We start from the raw sequence: 20833 nt of genomic DNA on the forward strand, positions 1-20833 counted from the left end.
TTTGTTTTCAATGCAGTACTTATACTTATAACATAGTATTTTTACAGTGAGGTATTAGTACTTTTACGTAAGTAAAGGATCTGAATACGTCATTCATTACTTATAATACAGTAATATAATATGAATCTGAGTAGGCTACTTTATTTTGATGCTAAAACTTTTGTCCTTTTGGTTGTAGATTTTGAATGTAGGACTTTTACGTGTGATAGTATCTTAGCACTGTAGTATTGATACTTTTGTAAAATATATTTTACAAGCTCATATGAAAATCTTTAGCAGTAAAAGTGCAATATTTCGCACTAAATTGCATCAGACCCTTTGTAACAGTTATGTCATGTAATACCGCCCCAAGACACTAGGTGTGCTCGAGCGTCCACAGGAATTTCTCCTTGCGTTGCTTCATTTGTTTTCCTCATTTTCAACTCCCCTTTATCATCGGGGTTGTCCATGGTAATGTGAGTTTGTAGCTAGCTAATAGTCTGGTTGTTATTATTGTGTTTTCACGTGGTGTTAACAAATCTTCTTGGGGTTTTTTTGTTCCCCTTGTTCGTACAAATGACGCGTCTCTTTTGCCCTCTGGTATAACGAGGATTTATGCTTGTCGTGTAAATTTACTGAAGCTTTGTCACCATCAGTCCCTCCTGCCAGGTGAGCGAGGTGGCCAACAGTGCATTAAGGTGTGTCAAAAATGGATTTCCACGGAGAATTGGATTACCAAGCGCTATAAAAAAAATAAAAGATAGAAGAAAACGAAAGGCCCAGAAGAATAGCCACAGATGTAGTCGCTCGACAGGTAAATAGATATGTGACAATATTATGTGTCTAATTTATTCATAAACATACATTTAATTTAGTCTTAAACATGATCCCATAACTCAACTCTTTCTGTTAATGTCAACCTTAATGCTAACTGATCACCTACCCCTGTCTGTGTTTCAGCTAACAGTCATGTCCATTGAATACACCATTGACATCCAACTAACAGAGTTGGGATTTCCAGAAATTCTGCAGCCCGTGGATACCCCGGTTGAAGAAACACCATGTCCCCCCACATCATCTGATTACTCATCCAGTCACTCTCCCACAACCCTTTCAACCGCACACAAGCGAAGCCTGCTGGACAGAGGCAAGCAGTCAGTTGATGGTAAAGAAACAGGTGCAGCAAAACAGACCTCAGATACTGAACAAAGCACAGTGGTTTCTACATCGCCTTGCAGACACCTAAATCATGCACAAAGTCTGCAAGATGGGCAAACGGGCAGCAGCACAGCACTGATTGATCTGACAGCTGGACAAGAACACGCAGACCTCCCACAGCTGATAACTAAACAGGATGACCACAGAGAGACAGGTGTTGACCGCGGAGACACTGCACGAGAGGGTTCGACAGAGGTGCGGCAGGATGCAGAGGACGACTCAGATGACAGTGAGGTTTCAGAGGTCTATGAGGAAGAAGAGGTCGATGAGGACGAGGATGATGAGGATGAGGAAGGACTAAACAATGGTGTGACTCATTCACTTCTGACTCTCTCATGAGCATAATATCCATTTTGTTAGTTTATAACATATGTATATTAATCCACTGCTAAAAATGAGGGCTGCACGATATGGGAAAAAAAATCATATTGCGATTATTATGACAGATATTACAATTTAAGAGTCACAGTTAGTGGGATTGATCATGTTTGCATCACAGTAATTATTTTCACTGAAAAAAAACCTATTAAAATCATGAAGGTATGACTTTTGTTGGGGTCTGTACCAAACATACATTGTTTTATTACATCTGGAGAACAGGATTTGTAGGCGGTGATATCTCTGCAGGATTACAGTACTTCATTATAATGCTGTTTTGTCACACCTTTTACCTTCAATTTGGCTATTGCGATATCAATAATATTTTGATTAATTGTGCAGCCCTACTAAAAATACAACCCAACAAATGTATTGTTTGCTCTTGCTTAAGTAAAATTTGCTACAAACTACAGTGTCTGGCTGTTTTAGGACATGCTTTTAGGACATGACACGCTTATTGGAGAGAAAATAAGTAAATATTTATAAATTTTTATTTTTATATTTAGTTTTTAAACACATATTATGCTACAGAAACAAATGGGCTTAGGGCTGAGTGCCACAGACAAAAGCCATAGCTTTTAAAACTGATAAGGTGAAACCAAATGTACGCTGATATGATAGTAAATCTCTAATTACTCCTAATAACTTATCAGTTTTTCTCCTGCCTGCTGAGTGTACGTCTTCACTCATGATATAACTTTTAACACTTGGCACACTTACAATTTCCTTCTCTTTTCCACAGAGTTGAGTCATTCGGGCGACTGCCACTGCAGTGTCTGTGATCTCCAGCTGCCCTCCAAATTCAAGCTCCAGGACCACATGAACCTGCACACCGGAGCACGCCCGTACTGCTGTGCTGAATGTGGAAAGCGCTTCTGCCAGATTTACAACTACCGTGTCCATCTGCGCACGCACGCCCAGACCAAAGTGGATCGTCTCATGTGCCGGGTCTGTCTGAAGGGCTTTGCATCACAGGAAGATCTGAAAGACCACTTGTCAAGAACTCACTTGGAGAATGAATTTTACGAGTGCGACCTGTGCAAGCGCGTGTTCACTTCCCTGAAGGCGTGTGAATATCATGTGCAGTTACACAAATGCATGTTGAATGTTGTTTGTGAAGTGTGTGGCCACAACTTCTCCTCGCCGAAATCCCTCGCGCGCCACCGGAGGAAGAGGTGCCATCGCAATTTTAAATGCACAGACTGCCCAAAGACCTTCACGAAGAAGAATGCTCTCCTGAAACACAGCTTCTCCCATCTTGGTTTGTTGCCGTACACCTGTATACGTTGCCGCTGCCACTTCCGCCTGGCAAAGCTGTACCGCCAGCACAAGTGTGAACCTGAACGCATTCACTGCGTGGCGTGTCTGAGGGAGTTTCTCAGTCAGGAGGACTTCCAGCAGCACAAAAAGGACACAGGCTGCTGGGGCAACCAGGAGCCTAAAGGGGATGAGATTAGATGTTTGGAGTGTGGACAGAGATTTGACACTAAGGAAGAGCTGAAGAAACATGCCGGGGCTCACCAGAGGGTGCTCAAATGTGCCGACTGTGGAAAGGGGTTCCGGTCGGCCTTGCTGTTAATGTCCCACATGGGCGGTCATGCCGGGAAGTCCCCCTGCCTTTGTCAAAGCTGTGGACTAGGCTTTCCCCACCAGCAGAACTATGACAGCCACCTTAAGACTTGTGGACAAACCCCCCAGCCTGCGGTGAGTGTGGCGCACTATGGTGATTTACAGTAGGCTAGTTTTAAAGGAACAATATATTTGTTTATTTTGCCCACTAAATACAAATTACACCTGTACTTTGCTGCAGCAAGTTAAACTACTGGAGGTCTGAGCAAGAACAAGAACAAGATTTTCAAAGGGATTAAGTTACTGATAAAAAAACAACAACTTTGAATGATTCAACTGTATATGAAAATGAAATTGCAGGGATGTGAAAATACCTTGAGTTAGGTAATCCTTAACTATGCATGTTGTCAGCTTCATTTTGTTATCAGCGTTAAATTATTGCCATTGAAGGTAAGAGTAGAAACTTGTGGAACTCTTGTGAATGTCATGAACTTTTGAACTTTTGGGGTATTTAAGACTAATTTGAGGCTGTGAAATGAGACCTGCAATGAAGAGAATGCAACCTGGAGCTCAGAGACAACCTGAGCCAGAGTGGAAGCACATGTGTGTATATATAACTGTGTCATCTGTATAGAGATTATACTGTTAATTTGTGTATCATAGGAGTCGTCGAATGTCTTTTGATTGTTGTGGATGTGTCTGGTGTCCTTATCTGTAACTCTGTAACTCTGCTCTGTCAATATGCTGCTACTCTGGCCAGGTCTCTCTTGAAAAAGAGGTTTAAATCTCAATGTGATTATCTGGTTAAATAAAGGAGGGAGGGGGGGCTTTAAAACACTTGTGTTTTGTTCAATTCATTGAGTGACTGGGATGTTTATGTTGTTTGTCGTTTCAGAGTGTTCCCAAAAAGCGCCAGGCCTCGAAGAGCTCTTCATCTGAGACTAAAAAGCTCAATGCAAAACCAGACTCGTGGAATCCAGCAAACACAGTCACCACGCCTTCTATTGTTTCAAGCAACCTGGCTGCACCAGCAAAGGATTCTCATAGTTCACGTCTGACAGGGGATGCGTCTGCTGGCTCTGGTCCAACAGATGGATTATGGAAACTAACCCTTGACAAACAGCCTCCTCCAGGTGTTAAACTTGTCTTGTTTCTTCCTGTCTGCCCAACTCAAACCAATGGCCTGACACTCCCATCTGCAGTCTCTCCGACAATATTAGGTCCAGCTATCCAGCCTCAAGTAGCCCTGGATTTGGTTACTGGGATTAAACAGTATCTAGAATGTGAAGCACCTCTGGATTTGTCCAATAAGTCTAGCTTGTGTAACTCTGCTCTGAGCGACGTTCCTTTTCTTCCCATTAAAAGTGAGCCAGAGGGATGTGACATCTCATTGAAGGCTGATGGAACTGAAAGACAAGAATTAAAAAACAGAGATAGCAGAGCGGTTGTTAAAACAAATCCTGGAGAGACAGATACATTTTCTGAAGTGAAACAGGTTCAAATGGATCCCATGGATCTCTCCTTTAATGTTAGTACATCATCCTCTGGACTAATAATAGACATTAAGAAAGAGCCCCAGTCACCTGGTCCTGATTTTGAATCATGGTCATCCAGATCTTGTCTACTGGCGGGGAAAGAAATTAAGATGGAGGTTGACATTTCACGCACTTCTTATGCAGATATAGAGGAAAAAACTTAAACATTTTCTGTGTAAATCCTGTAAAGGTCTGCCCTTCTGTTGTCTACCTGTAGGCACATAAATTAAATATGGAAGTGTTTTTATATGATAAAGCAGAATTTTATTTTAGAATTTCTACTTTTTCCACTATTATCAATAGACTCTCGCTGAAATCCAGGGTCTTTCTAGCAGTCAAATGTGTGATTTGATTTACAGTAAAAAAGATTTTTGTTTCTTCTGTTATTAAAAACATTCCAAGCTCTTGCTTTTTATGGCATTTGTTTTATTTGCATTTTGGGAAATGCTTGTGGCTTGAGCCACTGGAGCAAAGTGGTACTGTAATAGTCAGGAAGCCTATGCAATATTTCTCAGTAAAAAAAATATTCTTGATTTCTACCTTGTGCTTATTTTTTGCATGATGAAAATATTCATGTGTGTTAAGTTGAATGAAAACACTGGATTTCAGTAACTCGACATGATGTGCATTTTTCTGTATAGGGACTTTTAGTACTATGTTAAATATTTAATAAATGCAAATAATGGTACTGATCAAATATATGAGATGTGACCCTGTGTTTTTTGCTGAATCTTGACAAACTGCAGGTATCTTATGATGTTTTTCTAAAGGTGAATAAACATTTGTCGTTGGTGCCTGATCAGTTAATATCTTGTTGACAGCAATTTCTTTTGCCTTGTGTGTGTGCGTGCATTCGAGAGACCAAACCCATGTTTGCCTTGTTAGACTGTTGGCACTATAAAACTATTCCATTTAAAAAGCACTACAGTGCACCATGTAAGTGTACAGATATTGCTCTCCTTATACAGAAACGCTCAGAAATAGCTTACAAGTAAGTACTTCACTGGAAACTAGATCAAAATATTGATCTGGAAGGTTCAACACTTTCCTTTTAAAAAGTCTCCTGCTTTCACTGAGATATCCCATCCTATTTCGCAAATCGTTATCATCACACAGATAATTCTAATGGAAAACTCAATAGAACAGCCTGATGTTCCCATGGGGATTTACTGTATAGTGCTTACAGCATTTAATAAGTGAATCTAGTTATCATGGTAACTGTGGTTACATTTAAAAAATTATGGAAATATGACCGAAATTAATTTTGGGTAATTAATCACTTTCAATAGGAAAAATCCAAACACCCAACAAGGGTTAAATGACTAAAGGTCACTTGTTTTTTTTATTTCTCACATAAAAAATTTTGATATATATATATATATATATAAAAGAAATATATTTAAATAACTATGATATACGCTTACTTTTTAAAGTTTTAAAAACATTGATTGAATGTTTGTTCAGTTATGTTCAGTTCACTTGTTTTTATACTGTTCAAGTGAATACGGTATGTTTTTTTAGGAAGAAGGATAGAACTCCTGTCACGTGATTAAAAAACCCGGAAATATAATGTCTGCTACGTGACGAGATGTTTTAACGGGAGTAGGCTTACGTTACAGTCGAGATGTAATAATGACATAAAGAACGTGCTTTTTTAAAATTTATGTTTTTTTGAACCCCAGTATCTGACATACTGAAATCGTTGATATAAAGCTAAGCACGTCGGTCTGGCGACAACAACAGCGTTTGTTTAAATTCATGGACAAAGACCAGTGTAGCGACATTGTAAGTAGGCGAAACCGCTATTTAAATCAGCCGAATTTGAGAGGGACCAGAGTTTTCAGCTAAAGTCATGAAGCCCCTAGTCGTTGTAACTTTTGTTTATTCATCCACCAAATGCATTTAGACTGTGCCTTGTACTTCTTGCAGCAAGGTCAGTGCTCCTGGATGGAGATGCATCAGTTCATTGGTGACCTTCTCACATCTGGAAACACCTCCAAGGACCAGCCAGATGTGCTAAACGCAGCATGGGGCATGGCTGCTGCTGCTGCTGCTGCTGGTGGTGGTGGTGGTGAGGCTCTTGGGTTCAAAAGTGCTACACTCGGTCTTCTAGAACAACGTCGACCTGCCCAGGACAAGTCAGAGGCAGAGCCTGGCCAGCAGATCCAGCTTGGGGCATTACAAAGAAAGGGGGAGGACAGAGACAGGAGAGAAGGTTAGAGCTCAAAATAAGGATTGTTTTGATTTTCTTGCTAAAATACTTGTAGGCTAATTCATGTTTCTTTTATGTCTAGATGTGCATTATGCCTGCACCTGCCCCGGCTGCCCTTACTTCACTTCTCCACCTTCCTTTGAGACTTTAAAACCCAGACAATCTTTTTTCTTGCCACCACGCTCAGATACAGTTTGCCACCACTTACCGGACACTGAACCAAGCAGCACCACTGCATCGGAGTTAGAGACCAGGTCGTCCAGCCGACCGCAGAGGGAAGAGGCAGACAGAGGGACTCGGACCCCGGACAACAACTCAGACACTCCTGCTTCCAGAGCGTCCTCAGGCTCCATGTCCCACCTCTCCATGTTTCCTTGCTTGTGTTGCCACCGCAGCCTACAAACCTGCGCTCAGATACTGAGCCACCAGGAAGGCACCGACCCCCCGTTTTCTCACACCCATGCCCATCATCATTTTCATCACCACCACTGTCCTATAAGTTCCTGTTTACCCTGCCCCCAGCTTGGCCGCTCTCACGCCTCACAGCTCTCTGGCCCTCTTCCCTGTTTGTCCTGCCAGCGCTCCTTTCCTACCTGTACTCAGGTGTGCCATCACCAGCACAGGCCAACACACACTCAGCAACAAGAGGAAAGAGGTAGGGCGGCTACGACCGTGTTGTTGCTACATCCCTGCATGCACTGCCCTGCCTCTTTTTCCAGACCGTCCCAGTTGCTGCAGCACCAGCGCTCTGAGCACGCCCACAAACCGTCCGGCTTCCTCTGCACTGAGTGCGGCAGGGCCTTCAACTCGCACAGCAACCTCCGCATCCACCTAAATGTGCACACTGGTGCCCGGCCCTACTCCTGCTCTGACTGCGGGAAAAGTTTTAGCCAGTCGGGGGCTCTGAAGATCCACAGGCGCATTCACACAGGTGAAAGGCCCTATTCCTGTCGATTTTGCGGCAGGGGTTTTCCCCATCTGGCAGGGGTCCGGGCCCATCAGAGGACCCACACAGGGGAGAAGCCCTACCGCTGTAGCCAGTGTGACAAATGTTTCACCCAGTCAGGAGCTCTTAAGATCCATACCCGCATCCACACAGGAGAGAGGCCCTTCATCTGCAGCCTCTGCGGGAAAGGCTTCTCCAACCGCTCCGGCATCCGCTTCCACTACCGCACAGTCCACGGTCTGGCCCCGGAACATGCTGGAGAAGCTGCAGCTGGGGTTGCACCTCGGGGGCCGGCCAGCCGCGGTTATCCACCTGGGCGTCCCAGGACTTTTCCTCCAGCCGGCGTTGAGCTAAATACACCAAACAACCTGGAGAGCAACCCACATACTGCTCCAAGCTCCAGAGATTCTCCTGCTCATCCTGGACCCGCGCCGCTCAGCGGTAATGAGAGCAAGTCTCAGTCAGAGGCAGCAAACCGAGGCAGTGACAGAGTGGGGCTCTTGTATGCGTGTGAAGACTGTGGCCTGCGTTTTAAGGATGCCCCGTCCAGGAACAGACACCAGACTCTGATGCACTACTCCTCTGAGGGGAGAGAGGAGGAGGAGACGCAGAGGAAAGAGTTAAGCACAAATGAGAGGGTCCGTGATAACAGTGGAGAGTGAATTAATCATAATCACCAGAGGAAAGTGTATATAGTACAGTGTTGAAATGATTTGTGTTCTGTAGTTAATTATTACTATTTAAAAAGCCTTTGATATTCCACAACTTCTTCTCAAGCTATTCTATAGATAGATAGAACTTACAAATATGTAACACCTTAAAATGATTTCAAGGTGAGATTATGTTATGTTCAGAAACTCAACCATGCCGGTTTTCACCTTCAAAAGGTTTTGTACAATTTCTGATTCGATCCAAGTTTGTACGTCAGATTGTTTAACATTTCTCTATCAGTGAGAAATCCAGCTGTTTGTGTGGATTCATCACCACGACAGGCTTTCAGTCCATCTTTAAATAACCTTAAAACACCTTGCAATCACACACCAGGCCCACTTCTACAGTATTTTTCTTAATACGGTTGTTTTATTGTGCCTTATTCAGCAGTGGAAGACGTTAGCCAGTGAATCACAAAATTACAGACCCAGTGTCTTTTAGGAATTCTTAATTTTTTTTTTTTAGACATAATGAAGGACTACCACTGCCACCTGACCCTTATTATACAAAATGCCTTGTAATGGTAAAAAATTAAATTTTCTACCCTTTTCTATTTTCCTTTAAGGGGAACAGTTTGACCAGCAATGCCATATCAGTTTACTTAAATTACTTTCTTTAGTAATTTAATCTGTTTAACAGTTGTTTTTTCCCCATACAAAAGAAAATCCAATGGACTTTGAATGGCATAGAAAATTAAGTAAATGTATGTAGAGTATACAGCTTTAATTTTATATAACTGTTTAGGTGTTTCTCACTTGTGGGAAAGTTGCTGTATAGTGGTAAAACAAATAAAAAGACAGCCACGTACTGGATGTTAAGGTAAAACTCTTAACCCCTCAAAGGGAAAATAAATCTATCAGGCTCTGGAGTTTGGTTGAGGTATGTGTGTCTAGCTCAAAAACAACATCCCCTTGCCTGTTGTGCCTTCCTGTGATATGCTAATAATCCAAGCATTTATTTTAAACCAATGTCTGTTACTTTACAATGTATGTTAGAAATAGAAGACAATTATCTGAGGAATGAGAACCAGCAGACAAATAATTACACAATCCATTGTTATTAGATGTTTAAAGCTCAAGAGAGCCACCTAGTGGTTACACATAATCATAGCAACAGTCTTAACCACTTTGTTACAGTGCATCATTTCTAGTGTTTGTTAATGTTTCTTCTTCTAATTCCTTCCTTTTTTTTTTTTTTTACAAAACATGTTGATATCATACATTGTGAATACGATGTTTGGTGAGGACAAGTAACATATTCAATCCACTTTTGTTTGCATTAACCTGTTAAATAGACTGAAGCATACATTGCTGTATGTGTTTCTTTTCTTTTGAAAGTGCAGCTTGTGATTAAACATTTCATCAATAAAACAGTATCTCTGAGACACAAGTGAACCTGCATTTTCTTTGTGCATCACAGGATATTTCCAATACATACTTCCTGGGAGAAAATATTTGCATTCATATGGCTCTAAGAGCGTTGTGTACAGAGTGATGTTCACTCCTATATGCATAGTGGTCCAAAGTGACTTCTCAATTTTGGGTCCATCACTCCCTGGAAGTTCAGCTCTGTCAGCATTAGTACAGTCTGGACAACGCTGCTCAGCTTGAAACCATTTGAGATCACTCCAAGATCCAACACACCTTTTAGCTCATTAGTCTATTTTTTTTTCCACGCCTGAGCTTGGTTTGTTCACAAAGGCTCCTCATAGGTGTGCTTCTGTAGTAAAGAGTCACATGACTTTGGCTCTGCATAGACCACACTGACTGGCCGTGGGCCAGTGGCATGTAGAGCAGGAGTGCAGTAGCCATTGGATAGCATCCTGTGTGAGGGGCAGTCATACTGAGCGCGGCTGGACGTTGTCCTGGAACCAGCGGTAGGTCCTGGTAAAGGAGGTCCATGTGACTCGGAAAGCTGCTCACTGAATGGGGTGGCATACTCGGGCTCTGGGGGAAGAGGCTCGGCGTACTCTGGCAGGTTGTCAGGAGTATCATAATGGTTGATGATGAAGGGGGTGGTGTAGCCCTCATCTGAGGAGGGTCTAAAGGTTGACCCAACCTTCTGTCCAATGGCTGCGACAGCAGGCTTGGCATAGTCTGGAAAGATGAATAAATTGGAAAATTAGTCAAAACCAGTATGAGATTGTATTTCTATTTATTGGAGATGCAACAAACAATGGTTAGATGATCTATATATATCTACATCTGCCAATCTGTGGCAGGCCTACTCTTATTTCTGCAGGTACTGTCAGCTCTGAGCAGTTGCCAGACAACCAGCAGGGACTCCAGGAAGTTACTGGTCCCTGCCACAAAATAATGACCCCTCGTAAAGCAGTGAATAGTCGTTTTTACACCAAAGTTTTTGTACGGATTAAACAAACAAAACAAGCAGTAATTGGAGAGCTTTAGGCGGATTTTGTTGCTGTTGCTAGACTAGCAGTCTTTGTGCTAAGCTAAGCTACGCGACTGGTCGGTGGTATCAGTCTTCTCATTGAAAACTCCAAGAAAGTGAATAACACATTTCCCAAAAATGAATATCTCGGAATCCAAGAATAGTGTTGGACTCTCGCAGTTTGCCTCAATCACTGAAACATTAGCAGCTACATTCACCTGTTTTAACTGATACCTTTGTCCTTGTTATGTTTCATTTGTCACCTTATAGTATCACTTATTTGACTCCTGGTTGCAATTATATTTTTTTAATTAGTATTTTATCAAGTAACTACAACTTTTTACACTTATTTTGTATGTATCCCTCTAATGATACTGTTGTTTGCATGGTAAATAAAAGTATCTTTCAGTCCACTGAGTGTCACAATAAAACTGTCAAATAACCAGGATTAAAGTATAATCTTTAAGTCATTTTTAATTACCTTAAAGTACCGTTTCCAAACTTTTCGGCTGTTTAACACAGTATAGTAGATTTTATTTACAATACGGGGGTGGAGAGCAAGACACTTAACCCCTAGTTGCTCCAGAGCCTTGCGACCTCTGAAATAAATATCAATTGTAAGTCGCTTTGGATAAAAGCGCCAGCTAAATTAATAAATGTAATGTAATGTAATATATCCCTTCCTAAGGTCAAGACTAAACCTCTACGCACCTTTCAAACAGGCATGTCAAAAAAGCTTAAGCCATTTTAGTTATTATCTTCAAGACTCCTAGCATCAGGATGAAACAATATGTAAATGAAATGTCGGGCATTTTACGAGCTTTAAAACATATTGGAGCATCCCCACTAATACTCCATTACTGTGATGAACAACATGTTATTAAATGGGTATGACTACATCAACTTTACTGCATGGCAGCATCCTTTCACAAAGGAGAAAATATCTTTTGAGATCAATTGCTTATTTGCATCTTCCGCTGCAATTTCTGGGAAAGGCTTCTTTTCCACTCAATAGCAGTCTCATCCCATGCCAATTTTGAGTATCCTGCTTGGCCACCAACAATGTCTCCTCTAACCACAGGGACGGGGGGGTGACAGTGTAACAGTCAGATCCAACCACAACCTACTCTTCACTCCCAGAAGAGGCAGTGGTGTGGGAGGCCTAGACCTTACTCAAGAGCCAGAGCTATTTTAATTAGACAGGCTTTGGTGAGGGCTTTGATTGTCTTAGCTTTGACCCTCTGTCCTGTTTATCACTGGACCTCTCAGTGAAGGGCCCCCCTCGCTGGGGGAGGGGACGGGGGAGGCAGAGAGGGCGACTGATGGTGATGTTGGTGGGGGAGGCTCAGCGCTCTTTATCGAGCTCCAATTAAAGGGTCTCTTTCAGAGAGGCTCCGTGGACCAAAGAAAGGAATGTTTATACTGCGACTGGGTGATGGGTTGAGCCGGGGAAAAGAATGGACAGCCCGTGGAGAGAGCTGTTTGCCTGTCGGGCCTGGCATGAGCTCCTCATACTGACCACTGAAGCCTGTGACTGTTGGAAAGATGGAGGAGGGAAGGCAGAGCTCACAACTTGAGATCCCCAGTAAAAACTGTGAATGGGCAATGAAATGGCTAGCAAAAACCGGCAGAGGCCAATAATAACAGTGGTAAAACTGAGGTGCAGCAGTGCTCTGTTAGAAAAGTCAAAAGTTATTAAATATTTCTCACCATTAAGAGGAGGGCTAGGTAAAGCATCGTGGACATTTCGCTCAAGAGGGTAGGAGATAAGACCTGACTGTGGGCAGGGGAGACTCTTCGCCTGGAAACTCTGACAACCTACTTGACACACAGACACAGTAAGGGGCTTTTGGAAGACTGGAAAATGCTGGAAAATGGTTAAAGAGCACTTGACTTACTTGTGGGTAAGGAGTACTTCAATTGTGAATCTTTCTTCCTATATAGAGAAGGAGATGAACACGAAGCTTAAAGTTTTGTACATAGTAGAGACTGGAGCATCACCACTACAGCTGAAACGATTAGCTGATTACTTGGCAGGCCGAAATATAATATGCAACTATTTTAGTAATCCATTAATGGTTTCAGTAATTATTCAGGCAAAAAATATTTATGCCAAATATGTTTATTACTTAGGTATGAATAAAATAATAGCTTTTAATATATAGCGACAGTATAGTGTGTGCAAACTGTACTTAGAAAACAAATACATTCTAAAAAGGTCAACAGTATTAATATACAGTACCTTCGCTTCCACCAGACTCCAACCAACAAACAACTGCCGCACATTAACAGTGCCAGGACCACTCCCACTGCCACTATTACTGGTTGGCTAGAACCTGCGGGATGGTAAGTGTCCGAGTAAGTAAACGGTTGTACAAATGTGTGGAAGGAATGCAGTTTATTGCAATGTTCGAAACGGTGGATGTGAGAGGAGGATTCATTCTTCTCACATGTATTGATGATTTGACATGTAGTCTTACTACATGTCAATAATTCTCACTGTACACATGTGAAATAGGAAAGTGATAAAAGTACACACTCAGTCTTGTCTCCACTAACACTGGGCCCTCTGTGGGGGTGGGAGTGGGGCCGGGGCGTGGCGTCCCCATGTTAACTTTGACATGTGGTGATTCTGTTGGACAAGTAGCAGGACAGAACATTATAATATCAGGATATACAGACATGAATTCACTCCACTAGAAAGATCATAGTAACAGATAAAGGTTTTTTTGGACAAGTAGTGAGAATACGCACCAGCTGCTGTGCCAGACCTTGGTGTGACCTTGGCAACAGGACAGCCAAGAACTTGGAGCTGGACTGAGGCTCGGCCGTGCCAGCTCAGTGGTTGTAGCCTGACAAACCGAGCAACCACAGGAGGAAATAAGCTGTTGATAACCCTGAGGTGGCCATCAGTATAGGCCTGAAACACCTGGGGGCCATAATAACAAAGTTACTAATTCACAGAGAACACCAGAAAGCCCACAGTGTAAACTCAGTTGCCACTGCTCCGTTGGGGCCTCAGTAAGAACCATTAAGTGAACATCTGCAAGTGCAATGCATACCTTTCTTTCTTTGCTGAGAGCCTGTTTGTAAAGCTTCCAAATCTTTCTGTCTTTGCTGAAAAGAAGAATATAGGATTCTATGTAGAACTCATTTGTTCCAGTTGTTATTATTCCTGAAAAAAAAACAACAACAATCAGGACACAACATTTTGATTGTTCAATATTTGAGATGTGACGAAAGTGGTTTCACATAATACAGCGAGACACTGTGGAAATAAAAAAAACACACACATTGTAATATAATAGTAATGGTAACATTTTAGCTAAGTTAAACATTTAAAAAATAAGTTGGGGGATTTTCTATATTTTTTCTCATTGACAACAAATCACATGAAAAAAAACAAAACCAACAATGTGTTGAGCCCCATCTCAATAGTACTGGACCTCCCCAAGCCCAGTGGCTTCCTACTGAAGATGTAAGTCTTAAATAGGTAACAAATATATGGTTAAATTTTTTGAAAAGGCTCAGTGCATTTCCAAAAACAATTTTTAGGAAACATTATATAGTGCATTTCTTGAGGTCTATTTTCAGTGGTGGATTAATACACATTTGGTGTGCTAGCAAGTATTTCTGGCAGTAAATGGGATTGAATAAAAATGAATTAGTGAAGGTCATGTCATCTTTATGAATTATTTTGGGACAACAATGGAGGTGGACATAATCTACTGTATACAACGCTTTAGATACACACACAATACTTGTTTTTAGGAAATATAGAATGTCGTCAGACTTCACACAGCTATTAAACCCATCTAATCGTAACATTTTTACCTGTTATAGTGCTTCTATCAGTCAGCTCCAGTTCCACCCATGGTTTTGGATCATTACTGTCTGCTGCCCAGGGTAGGAACTCATGGCTAGAGTCCATGTATCTGGAGGACCAGAACACTGTATACTCTTGACTGTTTTTATTCCAGAAAGATGAGGCATTTAAACCAGAAACACTCAGGACATTGTCGCATTCTGTTCGGGGACCAGAGGAAAGGTGTGAGCTACACTGGCGCCTTGAATACAAATAACATCACATCACAGTGAAAGGAAAGAAAGCTTATATGTCTGCAAGGTGGGAAAATACTGCATCATGTCTGGATGCAAATAAAGTGTTACTTAGTTAAACAGGCAACAACGCTGCATATGCCCTTTGAAACACTCTAACATGTAGTGATAAATGTCACGTCTTGCTCGTACCTTTGCTGAAGAGCAGCTTCTTCTCAGATAATGATCCCCTGTAAAAAGGACGATTAAAAAGGTCAGTACATCCACATAACATCAAATATAAACTTCATTTACAGCTCAACATGACACTAATGTGATCTCTTATTTTCAATATGATAACAGCAGACACACATTTTTGAGAGGATTCCATTGGCAAAGGTGGATTCATAGAGTGTAAGACTTCTCCCACGATTCAGAGTGACATGACCTCCCAGACTGTCAGATGCAGCTCCAGCATGGACTGCAGACTTGCACAGGACTGAGGTCTATAGCAGAGGGGACATACGGAGCAATTTCAGACATTCATTAAATTAATAACTTGTGCACAAAAAATGAAATGAAGTTCACTTACATCTCTGTAACCCTGTTCAGAGTTTCCCCAAACATCTCCTGTGATATTCTTACATCCAGCAGGGCAGTACACACTGAGAAACAGCAGAGTCGCATGTGAGAAACACTGTTCTGCTGAAACAGATTCTATTATGGGAAATTTGGAGGTAAACCACTTACCTCAAATGCAGCAAGCTAAAATGAGATCCTCGTTGTAAACAAGAAATTAGATCTGTAACAGCAAAACAAAAATATACTTGATGAACTAAAACATTCTTTAATAGTATGTATTGGTGGACCTGAATGAATTATAGGGTGCGAGACCCAGTATCTCAGGCTTACATAATACCCCTCCCCGTCATTCACTCAACCACACACAAACAGATTCTGTGTGAGACATGCTCTAAGTGTGCTATGTTAGGGGATGAGCGGTCATCACTGTTGATGTGACTAAGCCCTTTGTTACTGTGACTTTGCCACAGTTCACGAGTACAGTGAATGGGCCATCATGTGATCACAATTAACAGACAGTGGTTTGTATGTCTGAGCTCCAGACACTGCCAGATTTCATAAACAACTCAGGAAAAAACAGGAAACTATGATACATACTGTACAGTACGGATGACTGCATGCAGAGAAAGGGGAACCATCTCTAAGTATAGACCAGCATTCAGGCCAAACAAGTCCACATGGTTATTAAAATGATACACAGGAAGAACGTTGAATAATTTTGTCATTTAATTTCTATTTTCCAGACACATTAAATTAGGATTTAAATCCCTAAATAAATGTACGTGTACATGTGTAACAATCTGTTGCTGCACTTGCTAGATCAACAGCTTCTGGGTTGCATTAAACACTGGATAGTAGTGGGCTTGCAGTGGTTAACGGGCTGATGAAGAGGGGGGAGTGAAAAAGAATTCCAGCTACTCCGAGCCTGAGGCCTCACTCCATTCAGCCTGACAGAAGGAGTCTGATTCCGGCAAACACGGCAGAGCAAAGACAGCGATGGAGGATGAATGCCAATAAGAAGTGACTCATGCACACAAGTGCACAAGCACAAATATTGACACAGACATTACACCAGTGTAAACTTGTAAATGTGTAAAATTTCAGAAATTCAATTCAAGCTACAAATCCGACATTTGTACAATGTGAGCTATGTGCTCTACGTTCCATAAGACCGCAGATGTTCTTAGTAAACTACATTCATATACTTCACAAATAATAATCAAAACAGTTATAGACATCATACCTGGATACCGGTCTGTGGCATAGGACAGTAGAAATCCTCGTCCAGAGCGGTGTGGGCCTGACTTGAAGGTTACTGTTACTTCATTGCTTTTAAGTGTCATATTCTTCTGTGAAGCATCAAGCTTCCCACACACTGGGCCTGTGAACACGCAGACCCACAAACTGCACTTGTAAAAGCCCATAAACACAAATACATGTTGCTTTCCGAAACATAATGCATATAAACAGCAAATTACATTCTTGATCAATGGGGTACTGTCTGTTCCTTACTGAGCCAACAGCTGTAGATGATTTTAAGTCAGTCTAACCCAACTAGTGCTGTCATGTTTGTATCCCATAGCTACACCTGCATAGCAAAGAGCACGGCTGTGTAGTCACATGGAAAATCTGCATGTAAGGACACCTCCCCAGCAGAGCCAACAAAATAAAAATCATGAGCCAGGCAGGACCTGTGGAATCCCATCATAAACACAAAAGGCAGCCTAACAGGATCTTTCTATCACCTGAATCTCTCAGATCTTAATTTGGTGTATTGTCATTGTTTATGCCCTCGAGGCATGACTTTATACACCTGTTTGGAAGAGGTGTCTGTTGCGAAATTGGGTTTCCTTCTTCTGCTGATGTATCAAAGGAAAGGCATGTCCTGTGTGAATTCCACAATCACGACTGGGAAAACGTCAGTAATGACACGGAACATAAAAAGCAGGAGACATGAGAGCAGTTCTGTAATGTCCCAGACACAGTGATCAGACATCAACCTGGGATGCACTTAAAAGACACACTGTATTCCAGCAGCGACGAACAATCTTACCGAGGCTGGTGTCTCCGTTCTTGTATGTGATCACAAGAGAGCCATTGCTGCAGTCTGGACTGCTCTCAATGTCAAAATCCCCAAACAGCAGCCGCAGCGTGCGCCCCTCTGGCACACGAAGCCTCCACTTACACCAGGTGTTACTGGGGTAGGTGCCTGGATAGCTCTGAGAGGCCAGCGTGCCAGACTCTGTGCCCAGCACTGTATGTCCACAGCCATTACCTGAAATAAAGGCGAGAGTTTCCCAAGCTAAATCCAACATCAGGACAAGTTAAGGGACAGTTTCATTCCAAAATTAGATGCGGACCACTTGCTGATTAAGAGGAGCTTTAAAAAAAACAACTGCGGGAACAAAAGTAAAGAGTCACTCTTCGTGTTTTATGTCACTTAATAACTTTTTCATGAAAAAGGTGTCTTCATGAGGATTGAAGCATTTTCAGTTTTACAGCGCTGGCTGAAAATCTGAGTAGCAAAAGGTAAAAGTTAATAGGGTTTTAAAATCAAATCAAATATGTATTTGATTTGACTAAAATGTAATACTTGTTCAGTTTTGAAGACAAAATTATTATACAGTGGGCTAACAAGGGCTTAAAAGTTATTTTCATTATGGATTCATCTTGCCAATTGTTTTCTCAATTAACCATTTGGTTCGTCAAAATGTAAGAATATAGTGAAAAATGGCAAGTTGGCATATTCACATCTTCTTTTGTCTGACCAGTAATCCCAAATCCAAAAAGGTGTTCAGCTGAATATTATGAAAGACTAAAGAAACCACAATTTGCATTTAGCAAGCTGGAAGAAGCGAATTATTGGCATAATTTTTTTACTAGCACGACTATAAGAAAATTAAAAATTAACCGATTGTCAAAATTTTTTTCCATTAACCAACCTGTTGATCGTCTAATTTGTTAATTGTCTGTTGCTCAATGTCCTGTCAATCCTGTTTACAGACCACTAACTAACAGGAAATGTTTATTTCTTGCACAGCTGGTGGATATCAAAGCATAACTGATATGTTTCACTTCTAAAAACATCTGTGCCAAGAGTTATCAGCTGAGCACCTCAAGCTTAAATGAAGCCAAAATCCACATAACCGCAGACAGATTCGTCATTAATTCCATACACACAATATTAAGGGCTTTGTAAGTGCACTATTTCAGGATAGATGAGTAATAAAATCTCTTCTGAACATGCACAGCAGACCAGGGCATGTTTATACTTTTTTGATCACAACTTTGAGATGACACAACTGCCGGCGAGGGAAGTTCTCCAAAGACCTGTACACTGGATTGCAAAAAATACTCTTCATAGATTAAACACAAAATATGTACTTTTTTACTGTATATACTGCTGTTGTTGACAGAAAAGGCAATACATTCTAGTTTTTTTTTTTATCCATTACTATGAACATTACTTTCTCAACTGTTGATTCATTACATCCTCTGACCTGCGGTTTCTGTGACTAACACTTTGACTGGAACAGGCAACACAAATATTTAGATCCTCTAACATCCCCGTGGGTCCCACAAAATAAATGAGTCAATTCCAACAGTGGTCACACAGAGATAAGTGCTGCGGGGGCGGCAGGCTCAAAACATACAACCCAAAATGTCAAAGGTTCCAAGAATGGTCAAAACTTGGAAAAAGGCAAAAGGGTCCATCTAAGCCTACACATCATCCCTGTCCTTGTCTTCCATATAAGGCTCCTGGAGATTTGTTGAGGAGAAACAGGAGTATAACCTTCCACTCACCCCATGTCACACCAGACGTTTCCCTACTTCCTGACAGCTCTTCAGCTCCTAATACCATAAACCATTGGATGTTATTGCCCTCCTCAAGTCCCCAAAGGATTCCCTGGAAATGCCACAGCGACATACTGTATCCGTGAGCAGCAGAGCGTGGATCTATCACCTTCCTGTGGGAGGCCACAGAGGCTGAAATGTTGGGGAAGTTCTGGGTGGCCAGTAATCTTCCCCTGCTCACTGAACCTATTCACCTACAGTCTGTCTCCGGGCCTGTCCGGTTCTAGTTTCATACAGCAAAAGGATACGTGTTCAGCCTGTTCTGACCAGTTTAGAAATTTCAAAAGGTGAATTAAAGAAAACTGGTGTCTAACTGGGTAGCAAGATAACAGACAGTCAATCAAAAGAATCCCAGCAACATTGTTTTCCACTTGAGGCTTTGCTGGCAGGCCCTTACAGGTCCACACTAGCCGACAGGATGCTCACCAGTGCTTCCTGTCACTACATTGCCTTATCCGGTCTTAAGTGTCAATCACAACTTTACAACACCAAGGCGGCAATTTTTCCCCCCATACCCAGGCCGCCACCAAAGCTCGGTAAGACTAGGTAAACATGCACAAGGGAAGAGTATGTAAAGAATGCTACCATGATATCACATGGTGGACCTCTGCGCCTACTTCAACTGGAAATACAGTATTTTGCCATTGACCTAAACACATTCATTATTATTATTATTATTATTATTATTATTATTATTATCATCAAGTATTATTATAATTGACAGCAGAACATATCAAAACGGCATGCATAACAGAGAATAGGCCTAGTTCATGGTGAAATCAGTAACGGTAAATAGTTGGTGAACGACAGCAACATATGGTTGATAACGACTAACTTAACGTAACGTTAGCTTAGGTAGAGTGCAAAGGATGTTTCAAAGCCTGTTGGTCATTGGTGCTTGTCGTACGTCTGCCAGTGCTTTTAAATCATGCCACTAAACAACAACATACCACTTAAGTATTAAGTAAAATTAACTAGCAATTCATCTGCTTTAGCTGCTCAGAAGTAGGTAACGTAACGTTTAGTAGAAGAAATAGCAGCAAATATGTTCGTCACGTTCGTTATCTTATCAAAAGACTGTTGTATTTCTTACCCTCCTGGCTGCGAACACCTACGGAACAGATGCTAAAAGTGATCCAGAAACCGGTAACAAGAGACTTCACAGCATCTCGGATGTTTTCGCACTTTGCAAGCATGATTTCCCGAGCTCAGCATTAAAAGGTAAAGCGCAAGCCCAGACTACGGCCGAGCTGCTTGTTCATTAAAAAGTTACAGTACAAAGTACTGAATATTTACTATTGGCCACGGGGCGTAAACTCGACTTCCATTGGTTCACCGCGAGTGTCAATCAAATGATCTCACGCGTTCCATTCCCAAATAGGGGTGGGCTGACTAGTAGGTGTGTGCCAGAGCTCTTTA

General features: G+C 41.7%; 3 protein-coding genes across 5 annotated transcripts; 2 read left to right on the top strand and 1 right to left on the bottom strand.

The window, feature by feature from the left end:
• The first annotated feature begins 427 nt into the window (after positions 1 to 427).
• On the top strand, positions 428 to 5486 carry wu:fe05a04 (zinc finger and BTB domain-containing protein 17). The gene is made up of 4 exons (XM_046046023.1): positions 428 to 793; positions 940 to 1504; positions 2318 to 3279; positions 4040 to 5486. The coding sequence occupies exons 2-4, from the start codon at positions 949 to 951 to the stop codon at positions 4841 to 4843; spliced, it is 2322 nt and encodes a 773-aa protein (XP_045901979.1). The 5' UTR covers positions 428 to 793; positions 940 to 948; the 3' UTR covers positions 4844 to 5486.
• A 779-nt stretch (positions 5487 to 6265) lies between these two features.
• si:ch211-79k12.2 (uncharacterized protein LOC568844 homolog) lies at positions 6266 to 9932 on the top strand. Of its 2 annotated transcripts, none has more exons than XM_046045145.1 (3): positions 6266 to 6464; positions 6609 to 6894; positions 6974 to 9932. In XM_046045145.1, the coding sequence occupies exons 1-3, from the start codon at positions 6438 to 6440 to the stop codon at positions 8497 to 8499; spliced, it is 1839 nt and encodes a 612-aa protein (XP_045901101.1). In that variant the 5' UTR covers positions 6266 to 6437; the 3' UTR covers positions 8500 to 9932. The 2 variants fall into 2 exon arrangements, with proteins under 2 accessions (XP_045901101.1, XP_045901102.1); XM_046045146.1 differs by having other exon boundaries at positions 7079 to 9932.
• Positions 9590 to 20680, bottom strand: si:dkey-34d22.1 (discoidin, CUB and LCCL domain-containing protein 1). 2 transcript variants are annotated; one of them, XM_046045143.1, is made up of 15 exons: positions 20508 to 20680; positions 17613 to 17834; positions 16803 to 16940; positions 15728 to 15779; positions 15570 to 15642; positions 15350 to 15483; positions 15191 to 15228; positions 14774 to 14965; positions 14002 to 14114; positions 13694 to 13868; positions 13479 to 13571; positions 13182 to 13275; positions 12838 to 12875; positions 12650 to 12760; positions 9590 to 10644 (listed from the first exon to the last, which is right to left on the bottom strand). In XM_046045143.1, exons 1-15 carry the CDS (start codon positions 20608 to 20610, stop codon positions 10241 to 10243), a joined length of 1980 nt encoding a protein of 659 aa, XP_045901099.1. In that variant the 5' UTR covers positions 20611 to 20680; the 3' UTR covers positions 9590 to 10240. The 2 variants fall into 2 exon arrangements, with proteins under 2 accessions (XP_045901099.1, XP_045901100.1); XM_046045144.1 differs by having other exon boundaries at positions 12650 to 12757; positions 20508 to 20679.
• Positions 20681 to 20833: the final 153 nt, after the last annotated feature.

The sequence above is a fragment of the Micropterus dolomieu genome, linkage group LG03 (assembly GCF_021292245.1).
Source record: "Micropterus dolomieu isolate WLL.071019.BEF.003 ecotype Adirondacks linkage group LG03, ASM2129224v1, whole genome shotgun sequence".
Taxonomy (NCBI): Eukaryota; Metazoa; Chordata; class Actinopteri; order Centrarchiformes; family Centrarchidae; genus Micropterus; species Micropterus dolomieu.